Source organism: Neofelis nebulosa, chromosome 5 (assembly GCF_028018385.1).
Source record: "Neofelis nebulosa isolate mNeoNeb1 chromosome 5, mNeoNeb1.pri, whole genome shotgun sequence".
Lineage (NCBI taxonomy): Eukaryota > Metazoa > Chordata > Mammalia > Carnivora > Felidae > Neofelis > Neofelis nebulosa.
The window spans coordinates 77,229,541-77,244,602 of record NC_080786.1 but is presented as its reverse complement, the minus strand read 5'-3'; the positions used below and the strand labels follow the sequence as shown (position 1 = coordinate 77,244,602).

At 43.9% G+C, this 15,062-nt stretch overlaps 1 protein-coding gene and 1 pseudogene across 2 annotated transcripts in view; one reads left to right on the top strand and one right to left on the bottom strand.

Annotated features, from left to right (window-relative positions):
* LIPH (lipase H) overlaps positions 1–12,057 on the top strand; it is a 52,000-nt gene extending 39,943 nt beyond the window's left edge. For both annotated transcript variants that reach the window (XM_058730737.1, XM_058730738.1), the window contains exons 9-10: positions 8,079–8,252; positions 9,654–12,057. In XM_058730737.1, coding sequence (XP_058586720.1) covers positions 8,079–8,252; positions 9,654–9,741 — 262 coding nt within the window. In that variant the 3' untranslated portion in view covers positions 9,742–12,057. The remainder of the gene's footprint in view (positions 1–8,078; positions 8,253–9,653) is intronic.
* The window catches only part of LOC131512283 (small ribosomal subunit protein uS2-like), a 66,180-nt pseudogene that overhangs the window by 47,997 nt on the left and 3,121 nt on the right, over positions 1–15,062 (bottom strand).

Genomic DNA, 15,062 nt, shown 5'->3' with positions numbered 1-15,062 from the left:
GAGAGAAGTGGGGCTCATCCGAAGCAGGGCTCGAGCTCACAAACCATGAGATCATGACCTGAGCCGAAGTCAGATGTTTAATGACTGAGCCACCCAGGGGCCCCTCACTCACTTTAAAATTGAGTTATCTTTTTATTATTGATTTGCAAGAATTTTTTTTGTACTCTGGACACAAATCCTTGATAGTCTTAGGTCTCACTTAGGTCTTTGATCCATTTTGAGTTCACTTTTGCATATAAATGATGTAGGATGTCCTACTTCATTCTTTTGCCTTTGAATATCCAGTTGTCACAGCACTATTTATTGAAAAAACTATTCTTTTTCTGTGAATGTCTTGACATCCTTGCCTAAGTCAGGTGACAGTGAATGGGAGGGCTTCTTTCTGGACTCTCAATTCTATTCCATTGATCTATACATCTATCCTTATGCAAGTACCACATTGTCATGTAGCTTATAGCATTACTGTGGCTTTCTAACAAATTTTGAAATCAGGAAGTGTGAATCCCCTAAGTTGGGTCTTTTTCAAAGTTGTTTTGACTATTCTGGGTCTCTTGAATTTCCATATGCATTTTAAAATTAGTTTGACAATTTCTGCAAAAAAAGAAAAAACAAAAAAAGGCAGCTGGGATTTTGATAGGGATTGTTTCTGTCCCCTTAGGTGGTAGGAAGTTTTACTTGGAAATCATTTTTAGTTCACCCTCCCCAGAGAGTCTCCTATTCAACTCCCCTCCATGACTGGCTTTGTTTCATGTCTGATTGCACTGGACTGAAAAAGACAACTCATTACTAACTTTGAAAAAAGGCCAACAAAAGTGGATTTCAGTATTTCTGCCCTCACATATTTTTAAGGTTCCTCAGTATTCTTTACTCTCCTCTTAGTTCAGTGTGATTCAAAAGGGTTTTAGTGGGCGCCTGGGTGGCGCAGTCGGTTAAGCGTCCGACTTCAGCCAGGTCACGATCTCGCGGTCCGTGAGTTCGAGCCCCGCGGCAGGCTCTGGGCTGATGGCTCGGAGCCTGGAGCCTGTTTCTGATTCTGTGTCTCCCTCTCTCTCTGCCCCTCCCCCGTTCATGCTCTGTCTCTCTCTGTCCCAAAAAAAAAAAAAAAAAAAAAAAAAAAAAAAAACAAACAACGTTGAAAGAAAAAAAAAAGGGTTTTAGTTTTGTTTTTGCTTTAATTGTATCCACCATTAGGAGTTTCCAGGGTGGTTAGTGTACCTACTACCAGACACAAACATCTGGCTCCTATTATAGGTTCGCTGGCTCTTGTTCCCTTTATTCTTATATGAACTCAATACCTTGGTTTGTGCCTCCCCGTGTATTTCTGGACACCCCTCCAGGTGGAAGAGGGGGTCCTACCTGTACTCAGAGACAAACTTCACCAGCTCCAAGAGGTCTTTTCCCTCTCCTGCCTTCCATCTACCCCCACGGGGTTTTGCCATCTGCAGGGTGCCATCACCCTCTCCTGAGTCTCTGCACTCTTGTGGTTCCACAGCTGCTCCTGGAGAGGGATCCAGTTCAGGATCACTGACTGAGGTTGGTTATCCTGTCTCTTTAGTCTTCACATAGGAATAGTTCATCCATCTTTCCTCGACTTTCCTGACTTTACAGGTCAGTTATTTTCAGAATGTCTTCCATTTGGGTTTGTCTGATGCTTCCTCATGATGACATTCAGATCATGCATCTCTGGCAAAAACTGCATAGAAGTGACGTTATGTTTGGCTCCGTGTGTCCTATTAGGAGGCCCACACTTTGGTTCATTTCATTAACTTGGATCAGTTTATTACGGTGTTTTTTCCCCCCAGTTTCTCCACTATGAAGTTACTGTTTTTCCTTGGTATTAGTAAGTATGTTGCAGGGAGGTACTTTGAGACCCATTATTCCTAAAATGTCCCATTATTCCTGAAACTTTTACCCAATAGTTTTGATGTTTTGTGGTTGGATTGTTACTATGATGGTTGAATGGTGATTTTTCAAATTCATCATTTAGGAAAAGCTTTCTTTTCCTCCCATTTATTTTTTCATTTATTTGGTTATATCAATATGGACTCGTGGATTTTTATTTTATTTTAAATGTTTATTTATTTTTGAGAGAGTGGGAGAGAGAGAGGGAGACAGAGTTCTGAAGTGGCTCTGTGCTGACAGCAGAGAGCCCAACGCCGGGCTTGAGCTCACGAACCATGAGATCATGACCTGAGCCGAAGTTGGACGCTTAACTGACTGAGCCATCCAGGCGCCCTGGATTTTTATTTTATTAATGGAGACTTAGGGGCGCCTGGGTGGCTCAGTCGGTTAAGCGTCCGACTTCAGCCAGGTCACGATCTCGCGGTCCGTGAGTTCGAGCCCCGCGTCAGGCTCTGGGCTGATGGCTCGGAGCCTGTCTCGGATTCTGTGTCTCCCTCTCTCTCTGCCCCTCCCCCGTTCATGCTCTGTCTCTCTCTGTCTCAAAAATAAATAAACGTTAAAAAAAAAAAAATTAAAAAAAAATATTAATGGAGACTTATAATTAGTTACTACCATTATTTATTTATTTTGATATTTAAATTGTCTCAAATCTGGCCATTAGAAGCTCTTCAAACTGGGTCTGCACCCTTTTTTAAAATGCATTTTTTATTGTGATGAAAACATATAATGTAAAATTTATCATCTTAATCATTTATAAGATGTTCAGTAGTGTTAAGTGTTCAGTAAGTGTTAAGTAAGTTCAGTAGTGTTAAGAATATTCACATTATTGTGGAGAGTTCCGGAAGATGGCGGCGTAGGAGGACGCTGGGCTCACCGCGCGTCCTGCTGATCACTTAGATTCCACCTACACCTGCCTAAAGAACCCAGAAAACCGCCAGAGGATTAGCAGAACGGAGTCTCCGGAGCCAAGCGCAGACGAGAGGCCCACGGAAGAGGGTAGGAAGGGCGGCGAGGCGGTGCGCGCTCCACGGACTGGCGGGAGGGAGCCGGGGCGGAGGGGCGGCTCGCCGGCCAAGCAGAGCCCCCGAGTCGGGCTGGCAAAAGCGGAGGGGCCGGACGGACTGTGTTCCGACAGCAAGCGCGACTTAGCATCTGGGAGGTCAGAAGTTAACAGCTCTGCTCAGAAAGCGGGAAGGCTGGAGGACAAAGGGAGGGAGAGCTGCTGAGCCCCCGGACGGCAGAGCTCAGCTTGGCGGGGAACAAAGGCGCTCGCCAGCGCCATCTCCCCCGCCCATCCCCCAGCCAAAATCCCAAAGAGAACCAGTTCCTGCCAGGGAACTTGCTCGCTCCGCGCAAACACCCAACTCTGTGCTTCTGCGGAGCCAAACCTCCGGCAGCGGATCTGACTCCCTCCCGCTGCCACAGGGCCCCTCCTGAAGTGGATCACCTAAGGAGAAGCGAGCTAAGCCTGCCCCTCCCGCCCCCGTGCACCTTGCCTACCCACCCCAGCTAATACGCCAGCTCCCCAGCACCACAAGCCTGGCAGTGTGCAAGTAGACCAGACGGGCCACACCACCCCACAGTGAATCCCGCCCCTAGGAGAGGGGAAGAGAAGGCACACACCAGTCTGACTGTGGCCCCAGCGGTGGGCTGGGGGCAGACATCAGGTCGGACTGCGGCCCCGCCCACCAACTCCAGTTATACACCACAGCACGGGGGAAGTGCCCTGCGGGTCCTCACCACTCCAGGGACTGTCCAAAATGACCAAACGGAAGAATTCCCCTCAGAAGAATCTCCAGGAAATAACAACAGCTAATGAACTGATCAAAAAGGATTTAAATAATATAACAGAAAGTGAATTTAGAATAATAGTCATAAAATTAATCGCTGGGCTTGAAAACAGTATACAGGACAGCAGAGAATCTCTTGCCACAGAGATCAAGGGACTAAGGAACAGTCACGAGGAGCTGAAAAACGCTTTAAATGAAATGCAAAACAAAATGGAAACCACGACGGCTCGGATTGAAGAGGCAGAGGAGAGAATAGGTGAACTAGAAGATAAAGTTATGGAGAAAGAGGAAGCTGAAAGAAAGAGAGATAAAAAAATCCAGGAGTATGAGGGGAAAATTAGAGAACTAAGTGATACACTAAAAAGAAATAATATACGCATAATTGGTATTCCAGAGGAGGAAGAGAGAGGGAAAGGTGCTGAAGGGGTACTTGAAGAAATTATAGCTGAGAACTTCCCTGAACTGGGGAAGGAAAAAGGCATTGAAATCCAAGAGGCACAGAGAACTCCCTTCAGACGTAACTTGAATCGATCTTCTGCACGACATATCATAGTGAAACTGGCAAAATACAAGGATAAAGAGAAAATTCTGAAAGCAGCAAGGGATAAACATGCCCTCACATATAAAGGGAGACCTATAAGACTCGTGACTGATCTCTCCTTTGAAACTTGGCAGGCCAGAAAGGCTTGGCACGATATCTTCAGTGTGCTAAACAGAAAAAACATGCAGCCGAGAATCCTTTATCCAGCAAGTCTGTCATTTAGAATAGAAGGAGAGATAAAGGTCTTCCCAAACAAACAAAAACTGAAGGAATTTGTCACCACGAAACCAGCCCTACAAGAGATCCTAAGGGGGATCCTGTGAGACAAAGTACCAGAGACATCACTACAAGCATAAAACATACAGACATCACAATGACTCTAAACCCGTATCTTTCTATAATAACACTGAACGTAAATGGATTAAATGCGCCAACCAAAAGACATAGGGTATCAGAATGGATAAAAAAACAAGACCCATCTATTTGCTGTCTACAAGAGACTCATTTTAGGTCTGAGGACACCTTTAGATTGAGAGTGAGGGGATGGAGAACTATTTATCATGCTACTGGAAGCCAAAAGAAAGCTGGAGTAGCCATACTTATATCAGACAAACTAGACTTTAAATTAAAGGCTGTAACAAGAGATGAAGAAGGGCATTATATAATAATTACAGGGTCTATCCATCAGGAAGAGCTAACAATTATAAATGTCTATGCGCCAAATACCGGAGCCCCCAGATATATAAAACAGTTACTCATAAACATAAGCAACCTTATTGATAAGAATGTGGTCATTGCAGGGGACTTTAACACACCACTTACAGAAATGGATAGATCATCTAGACACACAGTCAATAAAGAAACAAGGGCCCTGAATGATACATTGGATCAGATGGACTTGACAGATATATTTAGAACTCTGCATCCCAAAGCAACAGAATATACTTTCTTCTCGAGTGCACATGGAACATTCTCCAAGATAGATCATATACTGGGTCACAAAACAGCCCTTCATAAGTTTACAAGAATTGAAATTATACCATGCATACTTTCAGACCACAATGCTATGAAGCTTGAAATCAACCACAGGAAAAAGTCTGGAAAACCTCCAAAAGCATGGAGGTTAAAGAACACCCTACTAACGAATGAGTGGGTCAACCAGGCAATTAGAGAAGAAATTAAAAAATATATGGAAACAAACGAAAATGAAAATACAACAATCCAAACGCTTTGGGACGCAGCGAAGGCAGTCCTGAGAGGAAAATACATTGCAATCCAGGCCTATCTCAAGAAACAAGAAAAATCCCAAATACAAAATCTAACAGCACACCTAAAGGAAATAGAGGCAGAACAGCAAAGGCAGCCTAAACCCAGCAGAAGAAGAGAAATCATAAAGATCAGAGCAGAAATAAACAATATAGAATCTAAAAAAACTGTAGAGCAGATCAACGAAACCAAGAGTTGGTTTTTTGAAAAAATAAACAAAATTGACAAACCTCTAGCCAGGCTTCCCAAAAAGAAAAGGGAGATGACCCAAATAGATAAAATCATGAATGAAAATGGAATTATTACAACCAATCCCTCAGAGATACAAACAATTATCAGGGAATACTATGAAAAATTATATGCCAACAAATTGGACAACCTGGAAGAAATGGACAAATTCCTAAACACCCACACTCTTCCAAAACTCAATCAGGAGGAAATAGAAAGCTTGAACAGACCCATAACCAGCGAAGAAATTGAATCGGTTATCAAAAATCTCCCAACAAATAAGAGTCCAGGACCAGATGGCTTCCCAGGGGAGTTCTACCAGACGTTTAAAGCAGAGATAATACCTATCCTTCTCAAGCTATTCCAAGAAATAGAGAGGGAAGGAAAACTTCCAGACTCATTCTATGAAGCCAGTATTACTTTGATTCCTAAACCAGACAGAGACCCAGTAAAAAAAGAGAACTACAGGCCAATATCCCTGATGAATATGGATGCAAAAATTCTCAATAAGATACTAGCAAATCGAATTCAACAGCATATAAAAAGAATTATTCACCATGATCAAGTGGGATTCATTCCTGGGATGCAGGGCTGGTTCAACATTCGCAAATCGATCAACGTGATACATCACATTAACAAAAAAAAAGAGAAGAACCATATGATCCTGTCAATCGATGCAGAAAAGGCCTTTGACAAAATCCAGCACCCTTTCTTAATAAAAACCCTTGAGAAAGTCGGGATAGAAGGAACATACTTAAAGAATATTCACATTATTGTGAAATAAATCTCCAGAACTTTTCACCTTGCAAACTGAAATTCTATACCCATTGAACAACAACTCCCTTTTCTCTCTCCCTCCAGCCTCTGATAACTACCATTCTACTTTGTTTCTATGAATTTGATTACTTTAGACACCTTATATAAATGGAGTCAAACAATATATATCTTTTTGTGATTGGCTTATTTAGCGCAACGTCCTCAAGGTTTATCCATGTTGTAGCATGTGACAGAATTTCCTTCATTTTAAAGGCTGAATAATATTCATTGTATGTATCACATGTTGATAATCCATTATCCACTGACGGGCATTTGGGTTGCTTCTACCTCTTGGCTCTTATGAACGACGCTGCTATGAACATGGGTGTGCAAATATCTCTTGGAGACCTTGCTTTCATTTCTTTGGGGCACATACCCGGAAGTAGAATTGCTGGATCATATGGTAATTCTATTTTTAATTCTTTGAAGAGACCCCATACCATTTGCCATTGTGGTCGTACCATTTTATATTCCTAGCAGCAGTGCACAAGAGTTCCAATTTCTCCGTATCCTCATCAACACTTCTTCGCCATCCTAATTCACGTGAAGTGATTCTGTATTCTTTTGAACATTTCCACCATTCTGTGAGCATTCCTTACTTTCTGGCATACGGCTTGTTGCAGGATCACTTTGCACTTTCCCTGACCTAGCCCTGGAATCAACCATTTCTCCCGGAAGCCTCCTACCCATTCCTTTTAGCAAGGATGGTATTTAGAAACTAAAATCTGGGCACCTTTCGGATTAGTTTTACTTGTGGCACTTTTGCTCCTCCCAGGACTCAACACGATTCTAGTGAGGCTGGGGTGACACACACCCCCTCACCCAATTCCCCACCTCCAAACTGATGATTCATTTCTAGAGAAAGTCTCCCATTTCTGAGCCAGGGGGCTCGCCATGGTCTACTTCCCCAGATCCCTAGAGGGACACTGACCCAGTGAACCTCCCCAGTGGATATTCCGTTGGCTCAATTTGAGATTCCAACTGTAGGAAGCATCACATACATAGAAAAAAGTATTGGAACTTAGGATTTAGCTATTTTATTTGAGAGGCATGACTGAAAAAAATATTTGCTTAAGCATAACTTCTAAATTAGTATCTAGTTGGGCTAAACATATACATATGCATCTAGCAATGCAGTTTAATGGAAAGATTGTAACTTTGAACTCTGAACTGAGTTTGAATCCCTGCACTGATTCTGATAAGCACTGTGACCTGGGTGAGTTTAAGCTCTGCAAGCATCTATTTCCTTGTCTGTAAAATGAAGATAATAATAGTCATCTTGAAGAATTTTTCAGGGGAATGGAGACATGTGTCAAGAAATGAGGACGCTATCCGGTATATAGTAGGCAGAGCATGCCTCTCTTATGCCATAATATTTCATCATTCCTGGGGCCAGCAGCTTCACTTATGCAATCCTCTGAAATCCAGCAGACTGTGGGGTCAAGGGACCACCTGCTTATGAGTGATTTGTAGCTTTTGAAACTGTTTTCTTTCGTTAGCAATCTATATCCACTTACTTCATTTCTTCTCTCCAGTGAACCTGCAACTTTTCAGAAATACCACCAAGTGAGTCTGCTTGCAAGATTTAATCAAGACTTGGATAAAGTTGCAGCCATTTCCTTGGTGTTCTCTACAGGGTCTACAATAGGCCCGAAGTATAAGCTCAGGATTCTCCGAATGAAGTTGAGGTCACTTGCCCATCCAGAGAGGTGAGCCATCAGCAGCGTTTGACAAGCTCTGGTTTTCCAAAGATGCTGTTGGTTTCTGTCCAATCTCCTTGGTCTGATGTTTTAGTAGGACCTCATCAATTACAATGAAGGAAGTGGAGGGTTTTCAAAAAATAGACTTGATAAAGACGAGTAGCGCCATAATTCAAGACAATTTTACTGGTAGGAGCTTAAAGATAAATGGCCCAATTAATCCAAAAAAATAATGTTGCTACATGCTTACAGTTATATAATTCTTCCCTAATCACTCCACCCACACTGCTTGCAAGCTGGTATATGTTGTGGAAAAGAAAGCCTCATATAACCTGGCAAATGCACAGCCTAGTATAAAAAAAGGTACAGAATAATTGGAATATTTTATTCCATGGATACAGTATGAGTACAGAAAGTACTACTCCAGGTTGAATTTGATAACTGCCCTGAGAATGTGCTTGTTCTTAGGAAATACACACTGAAGTATTACGGGGTAAACAACCTATCTTCATTGGTTCCAAAAAAATAAGCAACAGAGTGTGTGTGTGTGTGTGTGTGTGTGTGTGTGTGCATGTGTGTATGTACAGGGGGGACAGAGTCAAAGGGGGAGAAAGAGCAAAGCTGTGGTGGCATGTACGTTTTGTGACTAATGCCACTCCAATGTATAGTCCTAGCATACAATGTATGGACAAGACAGAAAATGCTGTGAGCATTCAGCACTTTATGCTTATTGAATTGTTTTTAAATTTTAATGTTTATTTATTTATTTTGAGAGAGAGATTGTAAGCAGGGGTGGGGCAGAGACAGAGGGGGAGAAAGAGAAAGAATCCCAAGCAGGCTCCACGCTGCCAGTACAGAGCCCGATGCCAGGCTTGAACCCACAAACCCTGAGATCATGACCTGAGCTGAAAACAAGAGTCAGAGGCTTAACCTACTGAGCCACCCAGGTGCCCTTGGATTCCTTTTTCCTGAAGGCAAACATTTAACAATGCAAGTTTCTTCTAAGAGGACAGTCATTACATCTTAAAACCATCAGACTTTTCAATACTTTTTTTTTCCGGATTACCAAAGAAATACATGTTGATTTTATAAAATCTGGAAAGTGCAAAAAGTGTTAAGAAGCAGAAAAATACCATCCATAATATTATTATTCAGGGGCAACAACTGTTACTTCTTTCTAACCTCCTTTCTATCATTGCTTTAAACCTGGAAATAGTTAGGTGGTAAATAAAATTTTATATCTCATTGTTGTTGATGTGGGCTATGCTTATTTACCATAAGCACTTTCCTGTAATGTTAGAAATAATTGCTCCACAATTTTATAACCTAAGGATGTAATACAATTTATTTTTCTAGAATGGGATATTTTTACTACTTGATTGGCAAGGATATCCTGTCTTATTTTTACAGGCCCCAGTTGTGTCGGTATGATCTTGTTCTGATGGAAAACACCGAAACAGTCTTCCAACCTATTCTGTGCCCAAAGTTGCAGATGTAACATGTCGGGACACATGGGCACCAGTGACATCAAGAAAGCTACAACTACAGGCTTTTTTAAAGCGTCACCTCACCTTTTCCTCAAGGCACATGGACGTATGAATAAGCAGGGTTTTTTCCAGCAGCGTCCCATGGATGTCACATTGCAAAATGTCAAACGACCTTGGATTATGGAACAGTCCTGGGAAGGGAGCCCCTAAGTAGGGCAAGTCAGAAATAGCCAGGCTCCCAACAGCCCAGCGCCTTGTCTGGCTGCGTCCTGGGGCCTCGTTTGTTCTGACCTGTCAGTTCTGCTGCCAGTCACTCAGGCAGCTCTGCTCGTCAAGCATCTTAAAGGGAAGGTCTAACAGGAGACCTCACTCTGGACTCGACCCCACATGCCCTGTGCCAAACTCCTCCAGGTCCCTGCATGCAGAAAGGAATGGAGACTGACCTACCTCACAGGGCTGCTGTGTGGGTTCGGGAGGCAAGTCTGTGAAGGGTTCTTTGAAATCCCATGGGGGCCACATCTGTGAGTGGTTTGATAAATGTGAATATGCTTTTATTTATTTTGCTTTGGCTTAGCTAATATGCAATAAGAGAGCTCCTCCTTATTGACAACAGCCTGTCTCTTGGGCTGTTTGCTCTGGGAAGGCAGGAAAGCCACACCCCGGCTTCCCATCTCCTCTAAAGTGGGTTGGTGCTGGAGGAAGTGGGGACAGAGAGACAGCAAAGGGGGCAGCTGCTGGGACTAAGATAGTAAGTGGATAAGGGAAGAAGGGCAGATGAAGACAGTGACAGCCTTGCTTACAGTGACAGTGGATGGAGAGATAGGAGAGAAACAAATGGAGCTTGTTTTTCAGTTGAAGTGAAGAAGGGTCACTTTACAGGCAGTTCTCATTTTAAGCAATCCTTAAGAAATGTTTATCTTTTGGGGCACCTGGGTGGATCAGTTGGTTAAGCAGCCAACTCTTGATCTCAGCTCAGGTCATGATCTCACAGTTCATGAGTTCGGGCCCTACGGTGGGCTCTGTACTGACAGGATGGAACCTGCTTGGGATTCTTTCCACCACCACCCCTTTGCCCCTCCCCCACCCTGGCTCTCTCAAACTAAACTAAAAAAAAAAGAAGAAATGTTTATTTTTATTTGTTACTGATGGAATCTGTGGTTATTTGAAAGAAATTTAGAAAATGCACAGATGCAAAAAGAAAATATGCTATCTACAATCCACCTGTTGGGGATAATTAAGGCAAACCTTTTGGAATGATGCTAACTTGTGTTGCTAACAGGTGAATTCAAAGCATACACTGGTTTGCTCTTGGAGCACCGGAGGCCTCCAGTTTGAGAAATTCTTAGGCTTCCCCAGGAGTAGGTATGATCAGTGAATGTAAATTGACAACAGCAGCTAAAACAAGAGATGTTGGAGGGCCAAGGCCAGAACAAGGGACGACCATCCCGGGACCAGGGTGCTCAATGCAGGCAGTCACAGGGGCGGGCACCACCCAGCCCATGACTGTGGCCACTGCAGGTGGGTTCCTGGGATTCCTGAGAGTCACAGGCTCTATAACCTCCTCCTTATCCAAGTGACTGTTCTACAGCTTTCTGTGAGAACACCCCTTTTAAAAGAAATGGACTCTTCATTTTATAAACTATTGAGCTCTGTAAATATATTCCTGCGTGTCACATCATTTACAGATTTCTACGTGTATCACATACACTCTTCACCTCAATGAAGGGTGCCTAAAGCGAATGCCTGATCTTGAAAGGAATGAGGCTTCGAGAAGCTTCTGTCCACTTGGATATCATCTCACCCTTCATCCCACTTCCCACATTTCTTCAGCAATTTGTGCACAGACAGATCAATGTGCTGATAGGCCCTGATTTCTTTTTAAGGTTCTACTGGTCCCACAATTTGATTAGTATAGCCATTTCTTTGTCCTTTCCCTTCCTTGTAGGAAGGGGGCCAAAACAACAGTAGGAAAATGTTACGAGTAGCATTTCTATCATTTATAAACTTCTCAGGCTGGAGGGTCTCTCTCAGCTTTTTTTTTTTTTTTAATGTTTATTTTGAGAGAGAGTGCAGGAGAGAGGCAGAGAGAGAATCCCAAGCAGGCTCTGCACTGTCAGGCAGAGCCCGATGCAGGCTCAGTCTCATAAACCATGAGATCAGTACCTGAGCTGAGATCAAGAGTCAGATGCTTAACTGACTGAGCCACACAGGCATCCCTTTCAGCTTCTTCCCTAGTGTCTCCTAGCATAGTACCTGGCTTACTGGGGAATGGGTGGATGGATGGACAAATGGATGAATGAATAAAGGAAGGAAGTTTGTTCCCTGGATGGAGATGAATTTCAATGAGTCTCACGTGATTTGGAGAAATGAAAGCAGTTACAGGTGTGGCCACTCCCTTTGTAGATTCTCCCAAGGCCCCTGAACTTCCCACTCTCCCTTGTCATCTTTGTTTCTTTTCCCCTCTCTTTGTCAGAGTGTCTGTCTGAATCCCAAATCCAAGATGCAATTAAATTGTAGTCTACCCACTTCCCTCCATCTTCACCAGTTGTCTTCTACTGAGTTTTTTTTTTTTTTTTTTTTTACATTTATTTGTGTGATTATTTGATTAATGTCTGTCTTCTCCACTTGACTGCTCTGCAAGGCAGGGGCCATGTGCCCACTGTGGCACCTACGATGTAGACTGTGCCCAGGAAATATTAAATGAACACTCGCCATTATCTTCGGAGCCCTTAAACCGTGTCCAGTTCCCTCTACTCCCAGCCATTGCTCATTCCTGAGATGCCCACCCTTCTCTGCCTTAGCCTTCTCTCCCAGCACCTTTTTTATTATTGTTTCTATTCTCTCTGGAGACCCATGCCCCATTTCCCAGTCTCCCTGGGAAAAAAAAGAGAGGTTGGCTCTTTCTTCACTCATCTTAGAACCTTCCAGATGGTCCTGACACCATTCTTCAGCAAGCCCACCTGTGCTGAATGCAAAGAGATTTTGCTCTCTCCCACTTTCCTGTTTCAGTGCCTCAGCCAAAACCCTCCAGGTCCTTCCAGAATTCCTGGATGACTCCAAGCTGTGGTCTGAAGTCCCCCTTGCTTTCCACAACTCCCTTCTGCCACCTGCTTTGCCGTTGACTTTGTATGTGCATCGTCATTGCTTTTATTATGTTATATTGTAATATATTTCTGTGTCTGTACCCACTCTGAAACTGTGAGCACAAGAGCAGCTGCGGGTTATTTGCTGCCCTAGTACCCAGCACAGTGCCAGGTACAAAGCAAGTGCCCAATAAATGTCTGCCAAACAAAATGGAATGGATTCATCTTTACAATTCGAGGGAGGGAGTCACAGCCACTCAGATTGAGACATCAACACTTAACTGTGGTGCTTCCCAAACCCTAAACTTCTAACTTCTCATCCTTGGATCCCTGCTCCATGCTCTCAGTCCTGCAAAACCCTATCTTTGCCAAGGAGACCTTGGATAACACTAACAGAAATCTACTCATACTAACCCAAATTTTACTAGAGAGGACTTGTGGAAACCCGAGAGCTGAACCATCAGCCTTCAAGAAGAGCAGGGATGGGGGCAGCTGAAAGCCTTTAGCAAGAGTTCATGGACCTTTATTAACCCTGTGCTCTGCCATGAGTCTCTCTGACTCAGCTCGGTTCCCTCACAGGGCAGCTGTGGACCACTGCAGTCATTAGTACCATTGTGTCCCCAGCTATTCAATCACTAGGTGGCCCAATTCCAAAGTCCAGGGAGAGGAGCCAACCCTTAGATCCTCCTCTTGGGGAAGGTGTCCATCCTGTTCCAATCAGTTATGGTTGGAATGGGGATAGGGAAGCTAAATCATGTGGTCCTCGAGCTACTCCTTTCAATTGCTCTGTGCAGATCCAATTAAGCCAGTAAAGGAAGTTGAGCACTATTGACAAAGAGCCTCGGTGAGTGCCTGGCTAATTCACTCTCACTGGAACCTCTTGCCTTTTCTTCCCTCCCGCTTCCCTGAGCCATCGGCACCTACCTGCTTGTCCAGCATGTGTCCTTGGTAGGGGGTCACCGTTGTCCTTTGTCAGGCTGCCTGGGCATGTGCTGTAAATGAATGGTCTCAACGGAGGCTGGTGTAGCTTGCAGGTGGTGCGCCAGTGGGTTAGAGTTAGCTCTGCAGGTGCTGGGTCAGGAAGACAGATCAGCGTGGAGGTGGGTTGGGAGTGAGAAGCGCAGTCCAAGCCTTCTTCCCTAAGCAGACAGGTTGAGCAGGAGAAATCAGAATAGGAATCCGGGAGAGTGGGGCAGGTCAGGCAGCAAGCAGAGGCTTGGGTAGTGAGCCTGAGGAAGTTAGGTTTCCATCTCCCAAAAGAGTTCTGTTAAAGGTCTCTTACCAACGCGGGTCAGTGGAATCCCACAACCTTCATGTCTCTTTGCTGGGTTTTTCCATGGACTTGGACTCTGTACACTGGTTCCTTTTCTAACAGGGTTTCTTGGACTCTCAGGACACTTGTCCCCCCTCATCAACATCCCTAAATAAACCATCTTGTTCTCTGGTTCCATGATTTCCTTACCAGGCTTCTGATCTCAGTCCTCTCTCTCAAGAAGGTAGCATAAGGTAAGAGGTTAGGTTCTGGTGTGTGACTTCTGTTGACTTAACTCTTCCTAAGGTCCCCTTTCCTGGACTGTAAAGTGGGACTATTAAGAGTCCCTGCTTCACAAGGGGTGTTACGTGGCATAAATACATTTATGCATGCATGTAAAATGCTTACCGTGGAGTCTGGAGTGTACTAAGTTCTCAATAACTATCAGCTGCCGTTACTTTCCAAAGTCTCGGTGTCTCCCTAGGAGATCTTCTCATCTCCCGTTTCAACTCTCTAGACAGATGACCCCCAGATCTGAATGCAGTTAGAGCTCTGGATTTTCACCTGCTTGTTGAGAGGCAACAGGGCAGAGGAAAGAGCACGGGCTCAGGAGGGGCAGACAGGGGCTTGAGTCCTGTTCAGCACTCACAACTGTGGCCCTCAGCAGCATTCACAAGAGTGCCTTCCTCTGAACACCTGCTCATCCACTCATCATCAGTGGAATAATGATACTTGGTTCTCTGGAATTGAATAAGCTGAATAAGTCACGTCCATTTCCCTCATAGCACCTATTATACTCTATAATTATAACTCTCACTGGAGCCTCTTGCTGTCCCCCGACCAAAGGGAAAGTCAAGTCCTTGACAGTAGAAGCCTTGCCTTCTTGTTCACTACTGTTCCTTGTCCCAGTACACTCCTGGCATAGGCTCAATAATGTTAATTTTTCATTTACTTTCTCTCCTCCTATATTCCTTTGACTTCTCAAAATCCATATGTA